Source organism: Erythrolamprus reginae, chromosome 2 (genome assembly GCF_031021105.1).
Source record: "Erythrolamprus reginae isolate rEryReg1 chromosome 2, rEryReg1.hap1, whole genome shotgun sequence".
In the NCBI taxonomy this organism is placed as follows: domain Eukaryota; kingdom Metazoa; phylum Chordata; class Lepidosauria; order Squamata; family Dipsadidae; genus Erythrolamprus; species Erythrolamprus reginae.
Genome location: NC_091951.1, coordinates 8,459,840 through 8,479,035, shown reverse-complemented (window position 1 = coordinate 8,479,035; position 19,196 = coordinate 8,459,840). Strand labels below are relative to the sequence as shown.

General features: G+C 40.1%; 1 protein-coding gene across 1 annotated transcript in view; it reads left to right on the top strand.

Moving 5' to 3' along the window:
- LOC139159097 (vomeronasal type-2 receptor 26-like) overlaps positions 1-18,185 on the top strand; it is a 34,023-nt gene extending 15,838 nt beyond the window's left edge. Inside the window, exons 4-5 of the mRNA XM_070736459.1 lie at positions 8,927-9,053; positions 17,287-18,185. Coding sequence (XP_070592560.1) covers positions 8,927-9,053; positions 17,287-18,185 — 1,026 coding nt within the window. The remainder of the gene's footprint in view (positions 1-8,926; positions 9,054-17,286) is intronic.
- Positions 18,186-19,196: the final 1,011 nt, after the last annotated feature.

Genomic DNA, 19,196 nt, shown 5'->3' with positions numbered 1-19,196 from the left:
CTACGATCTATTGCCTCGCAAATTCCTAATCTCTATTACTAGTTGAAGATCCACACAAGGTTTCTGTACTTTACCAAGTTTGTATCCCTCGACTCTATATCGTTATTATCTATACCAAATATCTTAAGGCCTAATTCAACTCTAAATCAACTCTAATCTAATGAATTTATAGGAATAAGCTTATTGACTTTACTAATTAATATATTGTATATTATATTTAACATAACAAGACATTAACTGCTATTATTAATTTTTTGTATATATTAATTGATAATTATTGTTTCTCTGTAAAAATAACTTAGCTATAGGAATATTTGAATATACTATTAACTCTGTAAGTACTAACACTAAACTATAAAACTTGTACTGGGTATTTAATAGAAATAGAACAATAGAAATAGAAATATAAGATAAGATATACCGGCAATAATATTCTGAATTAATCTATATATATTACTCTGTTTTTGTCAATTAGTTACCTGTCAATAGTAAATGACACCTTAATTAGAAGCTACTATAATTAAGATAAGGTAGTATTTTCATTGTAATAGTTAAATACCTTGGTTAATCTACATATATATAGTTACTTAATAATTAATTTGTACATAACCTGTTCGAACTCATTCCTTCTATCTTCCCTTACGTATCTACAATCTCTAGAGGGAAGAAATATTTTTAAACTTCTAAGGTTTAATATTGAGTCCAACAGGAATTGATATCCTAACTATATATTACTTAAAATATACTGTTTTGCTTTATTGATACCAAATTCTGGATCAGACCATCAAACAACTGTATCAGTGGGCAAATTGGTGGTCAGCTATAAAAATGACAAGCCTTTCTAATTTGTCTAGGCTAGGATCAGGGAAAAAATCAATCACCCACTCTACATCTGCTATACCAAGCCCCTCTACCCAGAGATCTCTCGACGATATGATACCTAGAGAGAGGTCCAATTCTTATAAAGATCTCCAAGCTACACTGCTTCAAATGCAGGAGCTAATGTTGAAAAATCATCAGGATATTAAAAAAGAACTAGGTGAGGTGAGGAGTGACACATCCGAATTAAAAGAGTGGATGCAGAACATGGACAAAAAGCACGAGGCTTTTCAACAACAAATGACTAAACAAGAACAGAGGATACAGGTCTTAGAAGACAAAATAGACCAAGAGCACAAACAAATGGAAGACCTGACAGATAAATTAATCCACGCCAACAAAGATTTAGAGAACACAGTAATTCAATTAGAGAGCGAAAAAGCTAACCAATATCTCAGATTTCAAAATCTTAGGGAGGAAAAAAGTGAAGACCTGCCAGATGTTATGGCCGATATCCTTTCAAAGGCTCTGGGCATTGAAAAGGATACAATGCTAAACGAAATCGATGAAGCCTATCGTATAAACACTAATTACGCTAGACGCCACAACCTCCCCAAAGAAGTCCATATCAAATTTATCAAAAAATCAGTCAGGGACGAAATCCTTCACAGAGCCCGGGAAGACCCTATAGAACATAAAGGGAGACAATTGGTAATATTAAAACAGGTCCCAAAACACGTCAGAGACCTTCGTAGGCCATACACCTTTCTGTCAGCGAAACTGACCAGACACAATATAAATTTCAGATGGCTGGTCCCAGAGGGTATGCTGGTGACCTGGCAAGATAGGAAAATAAAAATAGACTCTGTCGAAAAAGCGGAGGAATTTTTCGACAAAAATTTCTCTACCGACCGAACTCCTGAAAACCAAGACGATACCGGAATAACGACTCTCCCTTCCACTAGCGTACAACCTATAGAACAGAGCCCAACAAGTCTAGAAAGAACTCAGGCTACTGATAAACTAACTTTAGGCAACAATGGCTATACAGGATATCCAAAAGAAACTAGAAGCACTAGGGCAACAAGACCCAAGTATAGATAACTTAAACTTGTCACAAGAAAAATTAAACAAAGGAATTGAACTTTACTCAATTAACATAAATGGCCTAAATGCACCAAAAAAAAGAAGCCAAACTTTAAATAAATTAGCTAAATTAAACTTCGACATTATTGCATTGCAAGAAGTGCACATCAAAAAAAAATTTGAGCACCTACTCAAAAGAAATAAACTTGGAAATCTGTTTACGTCGCTTGCGGGGGAAAAAAAGAGAGGTGTAATATGTTATATCAATCCTAATATTCAAGCTGAATTGAAATATAAAGATAGAGAAGGTAGAATATTAATTCTAGAACTTACTATAGAAAAAGACAAAATAACTTTAATAAATATTTATGCCCCGAATGAAGGCCAAGAAAATTTTTACAAAAAACTATTAATCACCATTAGAGAACATTCCACTGAGAACATCTGCTTATTAGGTGACTTTAATGGCATAACTAACAATGAAATGGACTATAAGAATGACAAAAAGACTAAACAAAAGAAAAGAATACTACCTAAAACCTTTTTCGATCTAATTAAAGAACTAAAATTGAAAGATAGCTGGAGGGACAGAAACCCCAAACTTAAAAAATTTACCTTTTATTCTGATAGGCATCAATCTTGGTCAAGATTGGATATGGTCTGGACGACAATAGAAATCAACACCAAAATCCACTCGATAGATATAGAACCCAATTATATTTCAGATCACAGTGCGCTCAAAGTTTGTTGGAAAGGGAATAAACAGAGTTGTAGTTGGTCGCTCCAGAAATCTATTCTAAGTCAGGAAGATTTTAAGCAAAAACTTAAAACTGAAATGAACTATTTCTTCCAAGAAAATTCAAAAGAGGACACTAGCCTTCAAAATGTTTGGGATACAGCCAAAGCTGTTATTAGAGGGATAGCTATATCATCCATGGCTAGAGAATTTAAACAAAAAAAACAGAAGTTAGCTAATTTAGAAGAAGAGTATAGGGCTTTAGAAGAAGAACTTCAGAACTTCCCCACTAAAAAAGAAATCAAACAAAGTATGCTACATATTAAACACCAACTAAACTTAATCGACCAACAAAAATGGGCACAACAAATAAAAAGAAATAACCAATACAATTTTGAGAATGCCAACAAACCTAGCAAATGGCTAGCTAATAAGCTCAGGAAGCAAAAGGAAAAGAAACTGATAAACTGTTTAAAAAACAAAAATGGGGAACCTTGTCATGACTTGGAAAGGAAAAAAACGATTGCTAGCGATTTTTATAGTAAACTATATGAATATTCTGAAACTACACAAAATAATACCCATGACGCAAAAATTCAAGAAATCCTAGATCAGGCTAAACTCCCTAAAGTACCCCAAGAAATGGTCAATATAATCAATAAACCGATTACTGAAACAGAACTAAAGGAAGTAATTAAAAATCAAAAAAACAACAAAGCACCAGGTCCGGATGGACTCCCCACAGAACTTTATAAAGACCTCCCTAAAGAAATGGAAAAAGCCTTTTTAGAGACGTTAAATGAAGCTCTAGATAGAGGCAAAATCCCAAATTCATGGACAGAAGCAAACCTAGCGTTAATTCCAAAAAAAGATACAGACCATACAGACATAGCTAATTATCGCCCGATCTCTCTCTTAAATGCAGATTACAAGATATTCACCTCTATCTTAGCGAATAGAATCAAAAGTTTTTTTAAATTATTTTATACATCCAGATCAGAACGGTTTTCTCCCCGGGAGACAGCTAAAGAATAATATTAGAATTGTACTTGACACGCTCGAATACTATGAAGCCCACAATGAGAAACAAGTGGCGTTAATATTTCTCGACGCCCAGAAGGCCTTCGACAATGTATCTTGGAAATTTATGATAAAACAGCTTGAATATATGGAATTTGGCCCCAAATTTATTAACGCAATAAAAGCTATTTACTCTGTCCAATCGGCCTATATAATCCTCAACGGAGATACATCATCCAAAATCTCTTTACACAAAGGCACAAGACAAGGTTGTCCATTGTCCCCTTTACTATTCATTTTAACTCTTGAGGTACTAACAAGAATAATTAGAGACAAGGAAGACATACGGGGTCTAAACTGTAAGAAAGAAATTTATAAGCTCCAAGCTTTCGCAGACGATTTGGTATTAATCCTAGAAGATCCTTTAAAATCAGGTCCTAAATTATTAGAAGTTCTGGAAGAATATGGTACAGTGGCAGGCCTTAAAATAAACAAAACTAAAACCCAAATTTTAACAAAAAACATGCAACAAGCACAAAAAGATATTTTATTTGCTAAGTTGGATATTCAAATTGTCACAAAAATCAAATACCTTGGCATCAATTTGACAAACAGAGTGTCAAGCTTGAAATCAAATAATTACGATATATTACTGGACAAGATAAATAAAGACTTGTCAAAATGGAGGAATTTACAACTATCTCTACTTGGGAGAATTGCAGCCATAAAAATGAACATTCTGCCTAAAATATTGTTTTTATTTCAAACTATCCCTATACAAGTAAAACAGGATTTTTTTACCAATTTGACCAAAATAACTAACAATTTTATCTGGCAAAACAAACGGCCTCGAATTCGTCTAAAATATTACAAGGGAAAAAAGAAGAGGGCGGTCTGGCTCTTCCAAATTGGAAGAACTACTATACTGCTGCATCGCTAGACTGGACAAGAGATTGGATGAGTTTATTAAACACTAGACTTCTTAAATTAGAAGGCCATGACCTCCATGCAGGGTGGCATTACTATCTCTGGGACGAAAAGCCGTCAACCCACAAATACTTCTCCAACCACCTGATTAGAAAATCGTTAATTGGCACCTGGAAAAAAACTAAAACTAAATTATACAATGGAATTCCCATGTGGTATGCTCCTTTAGAAGCCTATGTACATCCTAATTTACAGAAGAGAAATAATATAATAAGATATAAAGACATTTTAAACCCAAATGGGACAATTAAAACAAGATTAGAACTAGAGAACTTGGGCCAAAAAGTGGAATGGTGGGAATACCTTCAGATCCAGACCAAATTTAACAAAGACACCAAAAATTCCGGGATTACCAAAAATGCTTTGCTAGATAAACTATGTATAGGTCCACAAGACAAGATAATCAAAAACTTCTATGGCTACTTAAATTACAATGATTTGGACTCTTTCAACCAAAAATCCAATGTCAAGAAATGGCACCTTGATCTTAAAAAAGAGATAAAAGAGGAGGAATGGCAAACACTTTGGACAAAGAACTATAAACTGACCATCGCCACCTCTTATAAAGAAAACCTGATCAAAATGTTTTACCGTTGGCATATTACCCCAATTAAATTAACCAAAGTGAACAACAAACTTTCACCAATCTGCTGGAAATGTCAACAAGAATTGGGTACCTACTTTCATCTATGGTGGGAATGCAGTAAAGCCAAAACCTATTGGGTGATGATTGGAAATTGGATTGAGGAAATATTAAACTTGACGTTCGACAAAACCCCTGAGTGTTTTCTACTAGGTATAACTAGGCAAAAACTGTCAAAACCCCAAGCTCATCTTATCATCCACTTAACTACTGCAGCAAGACTTACATACGCGCAGTGGTGGAAAAATGAAGATCTTCCCCCAAAAGAAGCAATACTTAGGAAAATAATGTACTGCGCAGAAATGTCGAAACTGACCCTATTAGTCAGGAACGAACCGGCAGATACGTTTAACAGTTGTTGGGACCCTCTCTATAAATGGCTAGAAAGCAACAGAGAGGCCAATAGGCTTTAAGATGGTTAAAAACCAAAAAAAAATAAACAAACCATGAACTGTTACAAATCCGGTATAAAGTATTTCATTATCTAATATTATCACATGTGACTGTATATTTATTCAATTATCTAAACCTATCATTATTTTTTGCGAACTTCCTAACAATATATGTAAATGCAACGCTGGCTTCTAACACTCTTGATAACCTACTTGAAATATGTTAACTGAGCAAAATATCTAGATTTAATTTTCGTTTTTAACTCAACTCCCCTGCTTATTCGCCGATATTGTTATTAGTTTTGTTTTTATTTGTTTGTTTGTTTTTTGTTTGTTTTTTTTTGTTTTTTTTGTCTTTTCCCTTTATATGTGATATACCCTGCATTGTATCTTGTATCATATGTTGTATATAACGATGTATATGTCTATATTTTAATAATAAAAAATTGAATTAAAAAAAAAAAAAAAAAAAGGATGTCTGGTGTGTTATGCTTCAGAATTCGGTCAGTCTGAAGTCGGAAGTCCCACAGTAGTTTTGCTTGCTCATTTTCGACCACTTTTTCGGGCTTATGATCCCACTAGTTCTTTGCCACTGATAAATGGTAGTTCCGGCACAAGTTCCAGTGGATCATCTGTGCCACAGCATCATGTCTATGCTTGTAGTCAATCTGTACGATCTTTTTGCAGCAGTTGAGTATGTGATCGATTGCTTCATCTGTTTCTTTACAGAGTCTGCACTTTTGATCGTCTGTTGATTTTTCAATTCTGGCTTTGACAGCATTTGTTCTAATGGCCTGTTCTTGTGCCGCCAGTATTAGTCCTTCTGTCTCCTTTTTGAGTGTTCCACTTGTAAGCCATGACCAGGTCTTTTCTTTATCCACTTTGCCTTCAATCTTCTCCAAGAACTGGCCATGCAATGCTTTGTTCCACCAACTGTCCATACGACATCTGTACTGGTTTACAGTTTTTCTGTACTGGTCCTTAGTTTGCCTCACCTTGAGAAGCTTCCTATTGTTGACCTCCATCAACGCTGACTCTTTGCTCTTCTTCACATAGTCAGCTAATGCATGCTTCTCTTCTTCCACTTTCTGCTTCACTTGCAAAAGTCCTCTGCCACATATTTTTATTTTTATTACTATTACTATTACTACTACTACTACTACTACTACGATTATGATTACTATTATTATTATTATTATTATTATTATTATTATTATTATTATTATTATTATTATTAAGGGAGAGAAGCCCTGAAATGTATGAGGATCCAAAGAAACTCTGAAACGGCAGTGAGGATCTCAGGGATCCTCATACGTTTCGGGGCTTCTGTCCCTCAAGGGGAAGAAGGGAAGGGACAAAGTTTCTTCCTTTTGTTCCCCCCACCTCAGCAGCCAGAGAAGCTGTGAAACCGCAGCGAGGATCTCAGGGATCTTCATATGTTTTGAGGCTTCTCTCCCTCAAGGAGAAGACAAGGAAAGGACACAGCTTCTACCCTGTCTTCCTCATGAGCGAGAGAAGCCCCAAAACATATAGGGATCCCTGAGATCCTCACCGCACTTTCGGAGTGTCTCTTGCTGCTGAAGGGGGGGGAACGAAGGGCAGTAGCTGTCTTTGTTGCTCTGGCAATTTGGGCAAATTTTTTTGCCTCCCATGCTTCAGTGAAGCTTCCCTGAATCCTCCAGAATGCAAAAAACCCAGCATGATAGCAAACCGGAAGTGCGCTTTCCCGAACTTCCGGTTTTTGCGTTAAGTGATTTTTTGCCTTGGGGCTTCAGGGATGAAACGGCCTTTCCCAAGGCCAAAAATCAGGTGGTCAGCACATGCATGCGTGCTGGAGCTGACATAGGGCAACGCCTTGCGTGCCCTCTGATATGGCTCCGTGTGCCACCTGTGGCACGTGTGCCATAGGTTCGCCATCACAGATTTAGGTCATCAAATCAGCACACCTGTTCACTGAAAGTTTTCGATGATTTCCCTGCTATTTTTGTGCCTGCTCGTCCAACAATCTCAGTAGCTTCAAAATTGAATGTATGCCCTTGTTCTTTGCAATGTTTGTTTGTTTGTTTTTGGATGAGAACATGAACACTAAAAGCACTACAGGTCAGATATCTAAAAGCATTGCAGGCCACACAACTGAAGATCCTTTTTCACTTTGTTTCTTAAGGAAACTCCAGGTTTATTCCTTCTTATTCCTTTCTCAAGCTCTAACACTAACCAAGTACAAACACTTGATTTGGAGGAAAATTTATTAAGGACATTGACTTAAAACTTCCCCAGTGAAGTTTTGTTGGTCACTCTCCTTTCTTCTATTCTTTGGCAAATTTCTCTTGGCTTTCCCTGCTCACTTGATCATAAGAGCCAGTGTGGCGCAGCAGGTAGAGCGCTGTACTTCAGCCTACTGAAGCTGACTGTAGATCTGTAGGTCAGCGGTTCAAATCTCATCACCGGCTCAAGATTGACTCAGCCTTCCATCCTCCTGAGGTGGGTAAAATGAGGACCCAGATTGTGGGGGCAATATGCTGGCTCTGTTAAAAAGTGCTATTGCTAACTGTTGTAAGCTGCCCTGAGTCTAAGGAGAAGGGCGGCATAAAAATTTAATGAATGAATGAATGAATAGATAGATAGATAAATAGATAAATAAATAGATAAACAATAGGTGCAGAAGCTACCTAATTTTGGGTGGACAGACACTCTGAGTCTTCCTATTCTCTCCCTAATTTCCTTAAAAAAAAATATTGAATTTTTCTTCAGACAAACAACACGAACAACATTCAACATTTAGAGGAGCTACATTTGCTCTGCTAGTCATAGAAGTCTAGCGAATACAGGAAAAAAAACTAACTATAATCAAATCCATACAGAAAAATAGTTGACAACATTCCACATAAAAATTCCATTTTGATATTACAGTTATAATCAATTAAAATATCAATATAACATTCTAATTTTATAATTTCATTTTGTTTAAAATTTACTTCATTGTGTCTAATTTAACCATATATTAAAATATTTAAAATCAGTTACTTACTCTAATAATAATAAAAGAAAACCTTGTCCTTAGATTTCTTAATATCAAACTATCCTTAAAACTTCAATATATCTTTTATTTAATTTAAAATCTACTTCACTATACTTAATTTAACAATATGATAAGATACTTAAAATCATTAATACACAAAGTGAGATCTCTCCCTAATTTCCATGAGCTGCACCTAACACTCTATTTCATGTACCTTGTTTTAGGTCCTTCCTCAGTCCAGATGTACTAAAAGTTGTCTTCCTGGACAGGCCAAGGTGGTTTTGGAAGGAAGGGCCCCTTGTTGCTATGCTTGCTCCTTGTGTGCCGAAGGAACAATATCCACTCAGGAAGGTGAGTAACCCTGGGTGGCATGTGAGGGGATTCTCCTTCTGCATCCAGAGATGCTCACTGGTCACTGGTCACTGTGGGCTGTCACTCATCCTGAGCCCTGTTACTGGAAAAGGGAACTCTAGTCACCCTATAATCCTAGATGAAAATTGAGATTAATTTATTCCTTTATAAGATGCCTGATTCTAACACAATTCTGGGCATCCTGTAATATAATTTCAAGGCAATATAATTAAACAATATAAAAAGAGCATTAAAGGGGGGGGGGGGAACTCCAGGCTTCCGAAAAAAGAACCTTGCCTCAGATTGTTCTGTGGGGCTTCTCAGCACGAGCCCTCAATTAAGTTCAAAGGTAGGAATTCAGACACACACAGTTGTAAGTCAATAATACTGTTTTTTATCAAAAGTAAAAGAGGAGCCAAGCACACTTTTAGTCAGGCAAAATGCTCACCTTCAAAGCAACCGCCTTAAGTGCTGTGAAGAACAATAAACAAACACAAAGCAGATAACAAGCAGCTGTGAAGACGTCACAGCCACTCTCCTTCAAGAATTCGCAAAGGCACAAACGTGACTATGATTTAGTTCAAAATTCCTAGAAACAATTCAGAGATAGTCCTTGTAGAATCCTGATATAAAACACATGTCTCCTTTACCGAACGGATAAACTTCCACACCCAGAGGCCAAAATGCTGACTATTTAACAGCAGCCCCAATTAGTCTAATGACACCCAGCCACAGGTAATCTACCTTATTTCCTGTAGTATTTAGGCAGTTGCTCTTTCCTAGACATTGCCCTGCACCTGTGTACATCAATGAATGTCTCTTCTTCTGAATCCAGTGATGATAATGATGACGAATCACTCACGGGGCGACTATCTAATGGGCTGTCTGCCATTACCCCCTCTGAGGATAATAATAATAGTAATAATAATAATAATAATAATAATAATAATAATAATAATTTATTGGATTTGTATGCCACCCCTCTCTGTAGACATTATAAAATTAAATTATAATTATAAAATTAAACTGAGACAATAATATAAATTGGAATCAAATAATGTAAGATCAGTTCTTAAGTAAGTAGTTCAAAATTCATCAGTCAATCAATCAATCCAGGTCAGGGTGATAATAATGTCTTTAGTAAATCCTTCTTTAAGACTGCTGTTTTATAAAGTCATCCACTAGGGGCGCAGTGTCTTCAATGTTATTCGATAGGGAATAGGGAATACAGACAATGGATGGAAGCAGGGGGAGGAGGAGGGGGAAGATGACAAAGCAACGATCTCAACATTTGCAAATACCCCCAGTTTAATTGGCAGTTTGGCACCTCAGTTCCCATTGTCCACTCTGGAAGTGAGGGGAGAGGGGGGGATTCCATTGTTCACTCTCCCCCAACTCTGCCCTCTCTGTTCTTTCAGTCCAATCCCAGCCAACACTCCACTCCACAGGGCAGCTCCAACTCGCCTCAGCCTCCTTCCTGCATGTTCCGGCCATCTGTCTCCTTCGTCGCCCTCAGCACCAGCAGCTCTCATCCCATTTCACTTCCACTATCTGCTTCAGACACTTCGCTGTCAGAAGCAGTCAGCAATAAAACTGGACTCTGACCCTGGGAGGATTCACCCACATCCACCCCCACAGTCCTTGCGGCAGGAGCTGGCCCAGAGCCAACCATAACACAGATAAACTACTCCTCTCCAGGGCTTGCCCGAGGAAGGGCAGGTTGTGAATCTGGGGCTTAGGGATGAATGTCATTCAAGAGGGCAAGCAATAGACCAAAGCAGGTTCCCTTCTAGGTCCCAACAGGTGACACTTTTTAATCAATGTGCAATAGGCCAATCCTGTTAAATCGGATAGAATGAGCAGTGATGGCGATCCCAACTGGCCGAAAATGTGATGCAGAGAGGCCAAAAACAGGGCATGCAAGGTAAAAAGTGTGATGCGTGGAGGCCAAAAATGCAGCATGCAGAGACAGCGATTGGTGGCGTGCTGTAGCGATCCCCGCAGCCTGGAATGGGTCTAAAATGGAGCATGCAGAGGCTGAAAATGCGACATGTGGAAACAGACGGGTAAGAGCCGTCTTAAGCATAAAACGTATCAGGAAAGACTTCATGGACTCAATCTGTATACCCAGCGTTTCCCAACCAGTGTGCCGCAGCACACTAGTGTGCCGCGAGACATGGTCAAGTGTGCCACGAAACTCCTAGGGAAGCTCCAGCTGGGCGGGGCACGGCCGGTGCTGGTGCCTCCGACCTGGAGCTCCCACTCGCAGCTGTCCCCCGCCCTGGCTACTGCCCGATGCTGCTGTTGCCGGCGCTCTCCTGCTGGGTCGCAAAGAAGGAAGGCGGGAAAAAAGGAGAGCTTCATTCTTCACACCGGCAGCAAGAGAAGGAGGGCGCCATTCGCAGCGGCACCAGGTAGTAGCCGGGGGATGGCAGTGGCAAGAGCTCCAGGGCGGAGGCACCAGCAGCACCCCGCCCAGCTGGAGCTTCCCTGGCGGGAGCGGCAACCAATGTCCTTTGGGGACCGGAGGGAGGGCACTGGCGGTGGGAGAAGGAGGGTGCCGGGCCGCGCACACCTGCACCAGCGCACCCCAAAAGGCCCCCCCGCGCACCCGAAGCCGCGGCCGCCCCCTCCGCACCTCGCGCCCCTGGCTACTCGCTGCTGCCTTCGCCGAAAGCGCTTTTGTCCCGGGCTCTCAGCGAGGGGGCTGAAGGAGAGGCGGCGAAGGCGATCTCTCTCATTCTCCAGAGGCTGGCGAAAGTGATTTTCAATGTCGGGCGCGCGGGCCGGCGTGCGCTCTCCCTCTCCCCCTGCCACATTCAAAGTAAGCCGGCGAAGGTTTTTCTTACTTTGAATGTTCCGGGCGGGCTGGCAGGGGGATGGGGAGAGAGCGCGCGCCAGCCTGCGCGCCCAACATTGAAAATCACTTTCACCAGCCTCCGGAGAACGAGAGAGTGAGAGCGACAGAGCTAGATAGAAAGTGAGAAAGAGAGAGAGATACAAAGAGGGGGTAGAGAAAGAGATAGCAAGAGAGAGAGAATGAGAGAGAGAAAGAGTGTGAGAGAGAAAACAAAAGAAAGTGAGAGAGAGAAAGGGGTAGAGAAAGAGATAGCAAGAGAGAGAACAAGAGAAAGAAAACAAGAGAGAAAGAGAGAGAAAGAAAACAAGAGAGAAAGAGTGTGAGAGAGAAAGCAAGAGAGAGAGAGAGAAAGAAAAGAAGAGAGGGAAAGTGAGAAAAAGAGAGAGAGAGCAAGAGGGGGAGAGATAGAGAAAGAGAGGGAGAGATAAAGAGAGAGAAAGAAAGAGAGATGAGAGAGGAAGGAAGAGAGTGAGAGAGAGGAAGAAAGCAAGAGAGAAAGAAAGAGAAAGAAAGATGAGTGAGGAAGGGAGTGAGAGAGAGAGGAAAAAGCAAGAGAGAGATAGCAAGAGAGACAGAGAGAGAGAGCAAGGGAGAGAGAAAGACATAGAGGGAGGGAAGGAGGGAGAGAGAGAGAGCCAAAAAGAGAGGAAGAAAGAAAGAGGGATAGAGAGAGAGAAAGAAGGGAAGGAAGAGAATGAGGGAGGGAGAAATAGAGCGAAAGGGAGGAAGAGATTTTTTGTCCAAAATTTCTTTAGCAACCCCCCCCCCCCCCCCCCCGTTCAATGTTCCCCAGGATTTTGAAAATATGAATGATGTGCTGCGGCTCAAAAAAGTTGGGAAACACTGGTCTGGAGGACAGAAGGAAAAGGGGGGACATGATCGAAACATTTAAATATGTCAAAGGGTTAAATAAGGTCCAGGAGGGAAGTGTTTTTAATAGGAAAGTGAACACAAGAACAGGGGGACACAATCTGAGGTTAGTTGGGGGAAAGATCAAAAGCAACATGAGAAAATATTATTTTACTGAAAGAGTAGTATTTAGATCCTTGGAACAAACTTCCAGCAGACGTGGTTGGTAAATCCACAGGAACTGAATATAAACATGCCTGGCATAAACATAGATCCATCCTAAGATAAAATACAGAAAATAGTATAAGGATGAACCATGAGGTCTTTTTCTGCCGTCAGTCTTCTATGTTTCTAAGACCCAGTGGTTGGATGGGGCTTCAGCAATATTCGCTGTATAAGACACACAGACATTTCCATCCACTTTTGGGTGTACTGAAAAATATGGTAACTAGCCAACTGCCTGATGGAAGATGTTTTCTTCTTTATGGATGGAAAATAGATTAGATTAGATTTATTGGATTTATATGCCGCCCCTCTCCGTAGACTCGGGGCGGCTCACAACAATGGTAAACAAAACATAGTAACAAATCTAATATTTCACAATCTAAATTACCGTTTTAAGTTAAAAAATCCAAAAGAACCCCAATATATAAAAAACAAGCACACAATCGAATCATACACAAAAACTACATGGGCAAGGGGGAGATGTTAATTATTTTCCACGTGATCATGGAATTTGCAGATTGCTCCCTTTCTAAAGAGGGGGAATAAGGTTTTATTCAGCACCCATTAGGCTAAAACATCATCCTCCAGTAATATTTTATCCCAGTGTTCAGTGCCTAAGAACCTCAGATCGTGCAGAATGCAGCTGCAAGAGCAATCATGGGCTTCCCTAAATATGCCCATGTCACACCAACACTCCGCAGTCTGCATTGGTTGCCGACCAGTTTCCGGTCACAATTCAAAGTGTTGGTTATGACCTATAAAGCCCTTCATGGCACCGGGCCAGATTATCTCAGGGACCGCCTTCTGCCGCACGAATCCCAGCGACCAGTTAGGTCCCACAGAGTGGGCCTTCTCCGGGTCCCATCCACTAAACAATGTTGGTTGGCAGGGCCCAGGGGAAGAGCCTTCTCTGTGGCGGCCCCGGCCCTCTGAAACCAACTCCCCCCAGAGATTGGAATAGCTCCTACCCTCCTTGCCTTTCGTAAGCTCCTCAAAACCCACCTCTGTCATCAGGAATGGGGGAACTAAGATAGAAACATAGAAACATAGAAACATAGAAACATAGAAGTCTGACGGCAGAAAAAGACCTCATGGTCCATCTAGTCTGCCCTTATACTATTTTCTGTATTTTATCTTAGGATGGATATATGTTTATCCCAGGCATGTTTAAATTCAGTTACTGTGGATTTATCTACCACATCTGCTGGAAGTTTGTTCCAAGGATCTACTACTCTTTCAGTAAAATAATATTTTCTCATGTTGCTTTTGATCTTTCCCCCAACTAACTTCAGATTGTGTCCCCTTGTTCTTGTGTTCAGTTTCCTATTAAAAACACTTCCCTCCTGGACCTTATTTAACCCTTTAATATATTTAAATGTTTCGATCATGTCCCCCCTTTTCCTTCTGTCCTCCAGACTATACAGATTGAGTTCATTAAGTCTTTCCTGATACGTTTTATGCTTAAGACCTTCCACCATTCTTGTAGCCCGTCTTTGGACCCGTTCAATTTTGTCTATATCTTTTTGTAGGTGAGGTCTCCAGAACTGAACACAGTATTCCAAATGTGGTCTCACCATCATTCTATATAGTGGGATCATAATCTCCCTCTTCCTGCTTGTTATACCTCTAGCTATGCAGCCAAGCATCCTACTTGCTTTCCCTACCGCCTGACTGCACTGTTCACCCATTTTGAGACTGTCAGAAATCACTACCCCTAAATCCTTTTCTTTTGAAGTATTTGCCAACACTGAACTGCCAATACAATACTCAGATTGAGGATTCCTTTCCCCCTAGGCTTCTACAATTTATGCATGGTATGTTTGTATGTATGATTGGTTTTATAACAAGGGTTTTTAGCTGTTTTAGTATTGGATTTCTACATTCTGTTTTTGTCACTGTTGTTAGCCGCCCCGAGTCCACGGAGAGGGGCGGCATACAAATCAAATCAAATCAAATCAAATCAAATCAAATCAAAAAAAAACCTATGATTACAACTATTGCTTAAATTAAGCAGTTCTTTTGCTTGAACTTACCAGACTTTCAAAAAACAAAACAAAGCAGAAAGCTTAATACATTGATCACAGTATCCATTCCATGGGATTAATAAGAGCTCTGGTGGCACAGTGGTTAAAATGCAACATTGCAGGCTAATTCTGCTGACAGCTAGAAGTCCAATTTTCACTGGCTCAAGGTTGACTCAGCCTTCCATTCTCCCAAGATTGGTAAAATGAGGAGCCACTTTGTTGGGGGCAATATGTTGATTCTGTAAAGTGCTTAGACAGGGCTGTAAAGCCTTGTGATGTGAAGCGGCATATAAATCTAAGTGCTATTCTGAATGACATTTGTTGTGGTTGGCTCTAGTCCGGCTCCTGCCCCAAGGAATGTGGAGGTGGATGCAGGGGAAACATCAACATGTCAGAGGCCTCTTTTATTGTCGACAGAGTCAGGTAGTGAAGTTTCCTCAGAGGAAGAAGAAGAAGTTGGGGTGACTTGAAAGAGGAGAGTTTGGCAGACAGCCCAGGAGGAGATCAATCATACTTATCATCCCTGGATTCTGAACAAGAACTTATGACACATCCACGCATGCGTAGAGTGATGCATAGGAGAGAACAACTGAAGGATTATTACAGGAGATAAGTGAGGCCACCTGTGGTTGGGTGGGGCTGCTGTAATTAGTGCTACATATAAAAGAGCAGCCTGCTGGTTTAGCCTCATGGCAGTTTATCTGATTCATAGTTTTGTCAAGATCGTGGTTTTTGCTGTTCAAGACTGTGTGTGGACATTCTGGACTTTAGAATTGGACTCAATTTCCCAGTTATTGGGTGAGAAATTGGATTGCATTTAACCTGTGCCTTGTGTGTAGCAGAAAATCCCTTTGACATTTAAAAAGGGAGCTGTTTCTGTTTTTCTGTTGATAAAGACTTTTGGTTTTCCTTCTATCGTGTGGTGTGTGTCTTTCTGGACTAATTGGTTGCCGATCAGTTTCTGGTCACAATTTAAAGTGTTGGTTATGACCTATAAAGGCCTTCATGGCACCGGACCAGATTATCTCCGGGATCGCCTTCTGCCGCACGAATCCCAGCGACCAGTTAGGTCCCACAGAGTGGGCCTTCTCCAGGTCCCGTCAACTAAACAATGTCGTTTGGCGGGACCTAAGGGAAGAACCTTCTCTGTGGCGGCCCCGGCCCTCTGGAACCAACTCCCCCCAGAGATTAGAATAGCCCCCACCCTCCTTGCCTTTCGTAAGCTCCTTAAAACCCACCTCTGTCTTCAGGCATGAGGGTACTGAGATATTCTTTCCCCCTAGGCTTCTACAATTTATGTATGGTATGTTTGTATGTATGATTGGTTTTTAAAATAAGGGTTTTTAGCTGTTTTAGTATTGGATCGTTGCATGTTGTTTTTACCACCGTTGTTAGCTGCCCCGAGTCTACGGAGAGGGGCGGCATACAAATCCAATAAATAAATAAATAAATAAATGAATGAATGAATGAATGAATGAATGAATGAATGAATGAATACCCTGTAATTACGGGCGGTTGGGACACGCCGGCAGAACAGACATTAATGGTTTTTATGGGTGTTACCAGGGGTGACATCCAGCAGGTTCTGACAGGTTTGGGAAAACTGGTAGCAGAAATTTTGAGCAGTTTGGAGAACCGGCAAACACCACCTCTGACTGGCCCCAGAGTGGAGTGGGAGTGGAGATTTCGCAATATCCTTCTCCCAGAAGTGGGGAGGGAATGGGGATTTTGCAGGATCCTTCCTCTGCCACACCCACTAAGCCACGCCCACAGAACCAGTAATAAAAAAAAATTGGATTTCAGCATTATCGGTTACACTTTTTTAATTTAAGGAGACATAGAACTGATGCCAGGTTAGGTGGTACTTAGTCTTCTGTATTAATTATTTTTAGTAGCTACTAGAATGACATATGGGAGAGATTTCAAAGATTTCTTCTGTAAGAAATGAATCATTTGTTTTCAGAAGAAACAGAAATGTGCTAGAGTAGAATGACTTCCAGAAGGCGATAGGCCACTTTAAGTAGGAAAATTTATGCCTATATTTCTTGGAAACATTTTTATGTTTCATATACAATCCAATGCCATATATAAAAAGATGAAATGTATAAAATGAATTACAGCATTTGCATTATTAGAAATAATGCATACTATGTTTTTGGGGTTTTTGTCTAAAAATAATGACATATTATCTTCTGTTAATAAAATTCCTGAATAAATAATTTTTTAAAAAAAGAACTGATGCCAGTGATTTTAAAACTATTCATCAACTTCTTAGATGCAAGTGATTGCCAACAATGTCCAGAAGATCAGCATCCAAACAAAGGTCAATATCAGTGTATCCCTAAGATTATAACTTTCCTGTCTTACGAAGAATATTTGGGCATCATTCTGGCTTCCTTGGCTTTATTTTTATCATTGATCACCAGCTTTGGGTTAGGAATCTTCATTAAATTTCTACAAACGCCAATTGTGAAGGCGAATAACCGGGACCTCTCCTACATCCTCCTCGTCTCCCTCCTGCTTTCCTTCTTGACCTCCTTCCTGTTCATTGGCCAACCAAAGAAAGTTACCTGCCTTCTCCAACAAGCAATGTTTAGCATTATTTTCACAGTTGCCGTTTCTTCAATTTTGGCCAAAACATTAATGGTAGTATTGGCTTTCCTGGCCACCAAACCGGGAAGCAAAATCAAGAGATGGTTGGGGAAGAGTTTGGCCAACTCTATTGTTTTTTCTTGCTCTGGTCTTCAAGCTCTCATCTGTATTGTCTGGTTGGCAGTTTCCCCTCCATTCCCTGACTCCGACATGCACTCCCATCCTGAACAGATTGTCCTGAAGTGCAACGAAGGCTCTGTCATCATGTTTTATGTTGCCCTTGCTTACATGGGCTTCCTGGCCGCCGTCTGCTTTATGGTGGCTTTTCTGGCCAGGAAGCTTCCTGGGGCCTTCAACGAAGCCAAGCTGATCACCTTCAGCATGCTGGTCTTCTGCAGTGTCTGGATCTCCTTCGTGCCCACCTACCTGAGCACCAAAGGGAAATACATGGTGGCTGTGCAGGTCTTTTCCATCTTGGCCTCCAGTGCTGGACTGTTGGGCTGCATTTTCATCCCCAAGTGCTACATTATTATCTTGAGGCCCGATTTGAATACAAAAGAACAAATAACAGGAAAAAAGTAAAGGAAACACCTTAATGTTTTATTATCTGATTTGTTACCTTGCTTTAAATTGTACCCCCTGTCTGTCTTGCACTTGAATCTACAGTTATACTAAGAGTTCCAATGCTGTTTGTAAGAAACGGTTCTCCTTTTCAATAAAACTGATAGCTGTACAAATTAATAAGAGTCTGAAAGACTTATGTTGTTGAAGAAAGGATTCCAGTTTGATGAAAAGTGAGTGGCCTTCAACTGTCCCTGTGTGTAGTTGTTTTAGTAGCAACAAGGTATTAAAGACTCTTTCCAAACTAAACTTTGCAGCCATCCCTCTCAACTTTTTTGGTGATGGAATCTGATAGGTTTCAGGGGGAATTATTAGTATTATTATTATTTATTAGATTTGTATGCCGCCCCTCTCCGAAGACTCGGGGCGGCTCAATATGATGGTCTTGGTATATATATATGTCGATTGTTCTGAGTTTGGGTTTTGCCCCATGTAATATTTTGAGTGTCTATGCGACGTTTCGGTGAAATCACATTCACTATCATCAGGCTGAAGTTATAAGCTTCATGCTGCTGTAAATATATTTATATATATTATTATTATATATATTTATATATATAAACTATATTTACAGCAGCACGAAGCTTATAACTTCAGCCTGATGATGGTGAATGTGGAGACGGAGCTAACCAAGTGTTGGTTTGATTGTGTTGGTCTTGCCACTGGACCCTTCATTATGTATTTTACTATGTGTATACCCACTAAAAACCTCACTGTGTATTGGACAAAATCAATAAATAAAAATAAATAAATATTTCCACTAGTTAATTGTTCTGTTAGGAAATCTGTCCTTAGTTCTAGGTTGTCCCTTTCTGATCTGCTCGTCAGATGGTCTCAAAAGGGGACCACAAGGGTACATTGCAACTGTCATAAGTATGAAGCAGATGCCATAGAAACATAGATGCCAAACATCTGGATTTTGGTCACATGACCATGGGAATACTGCAACAGTCATAACTTGAAAAATGGTGG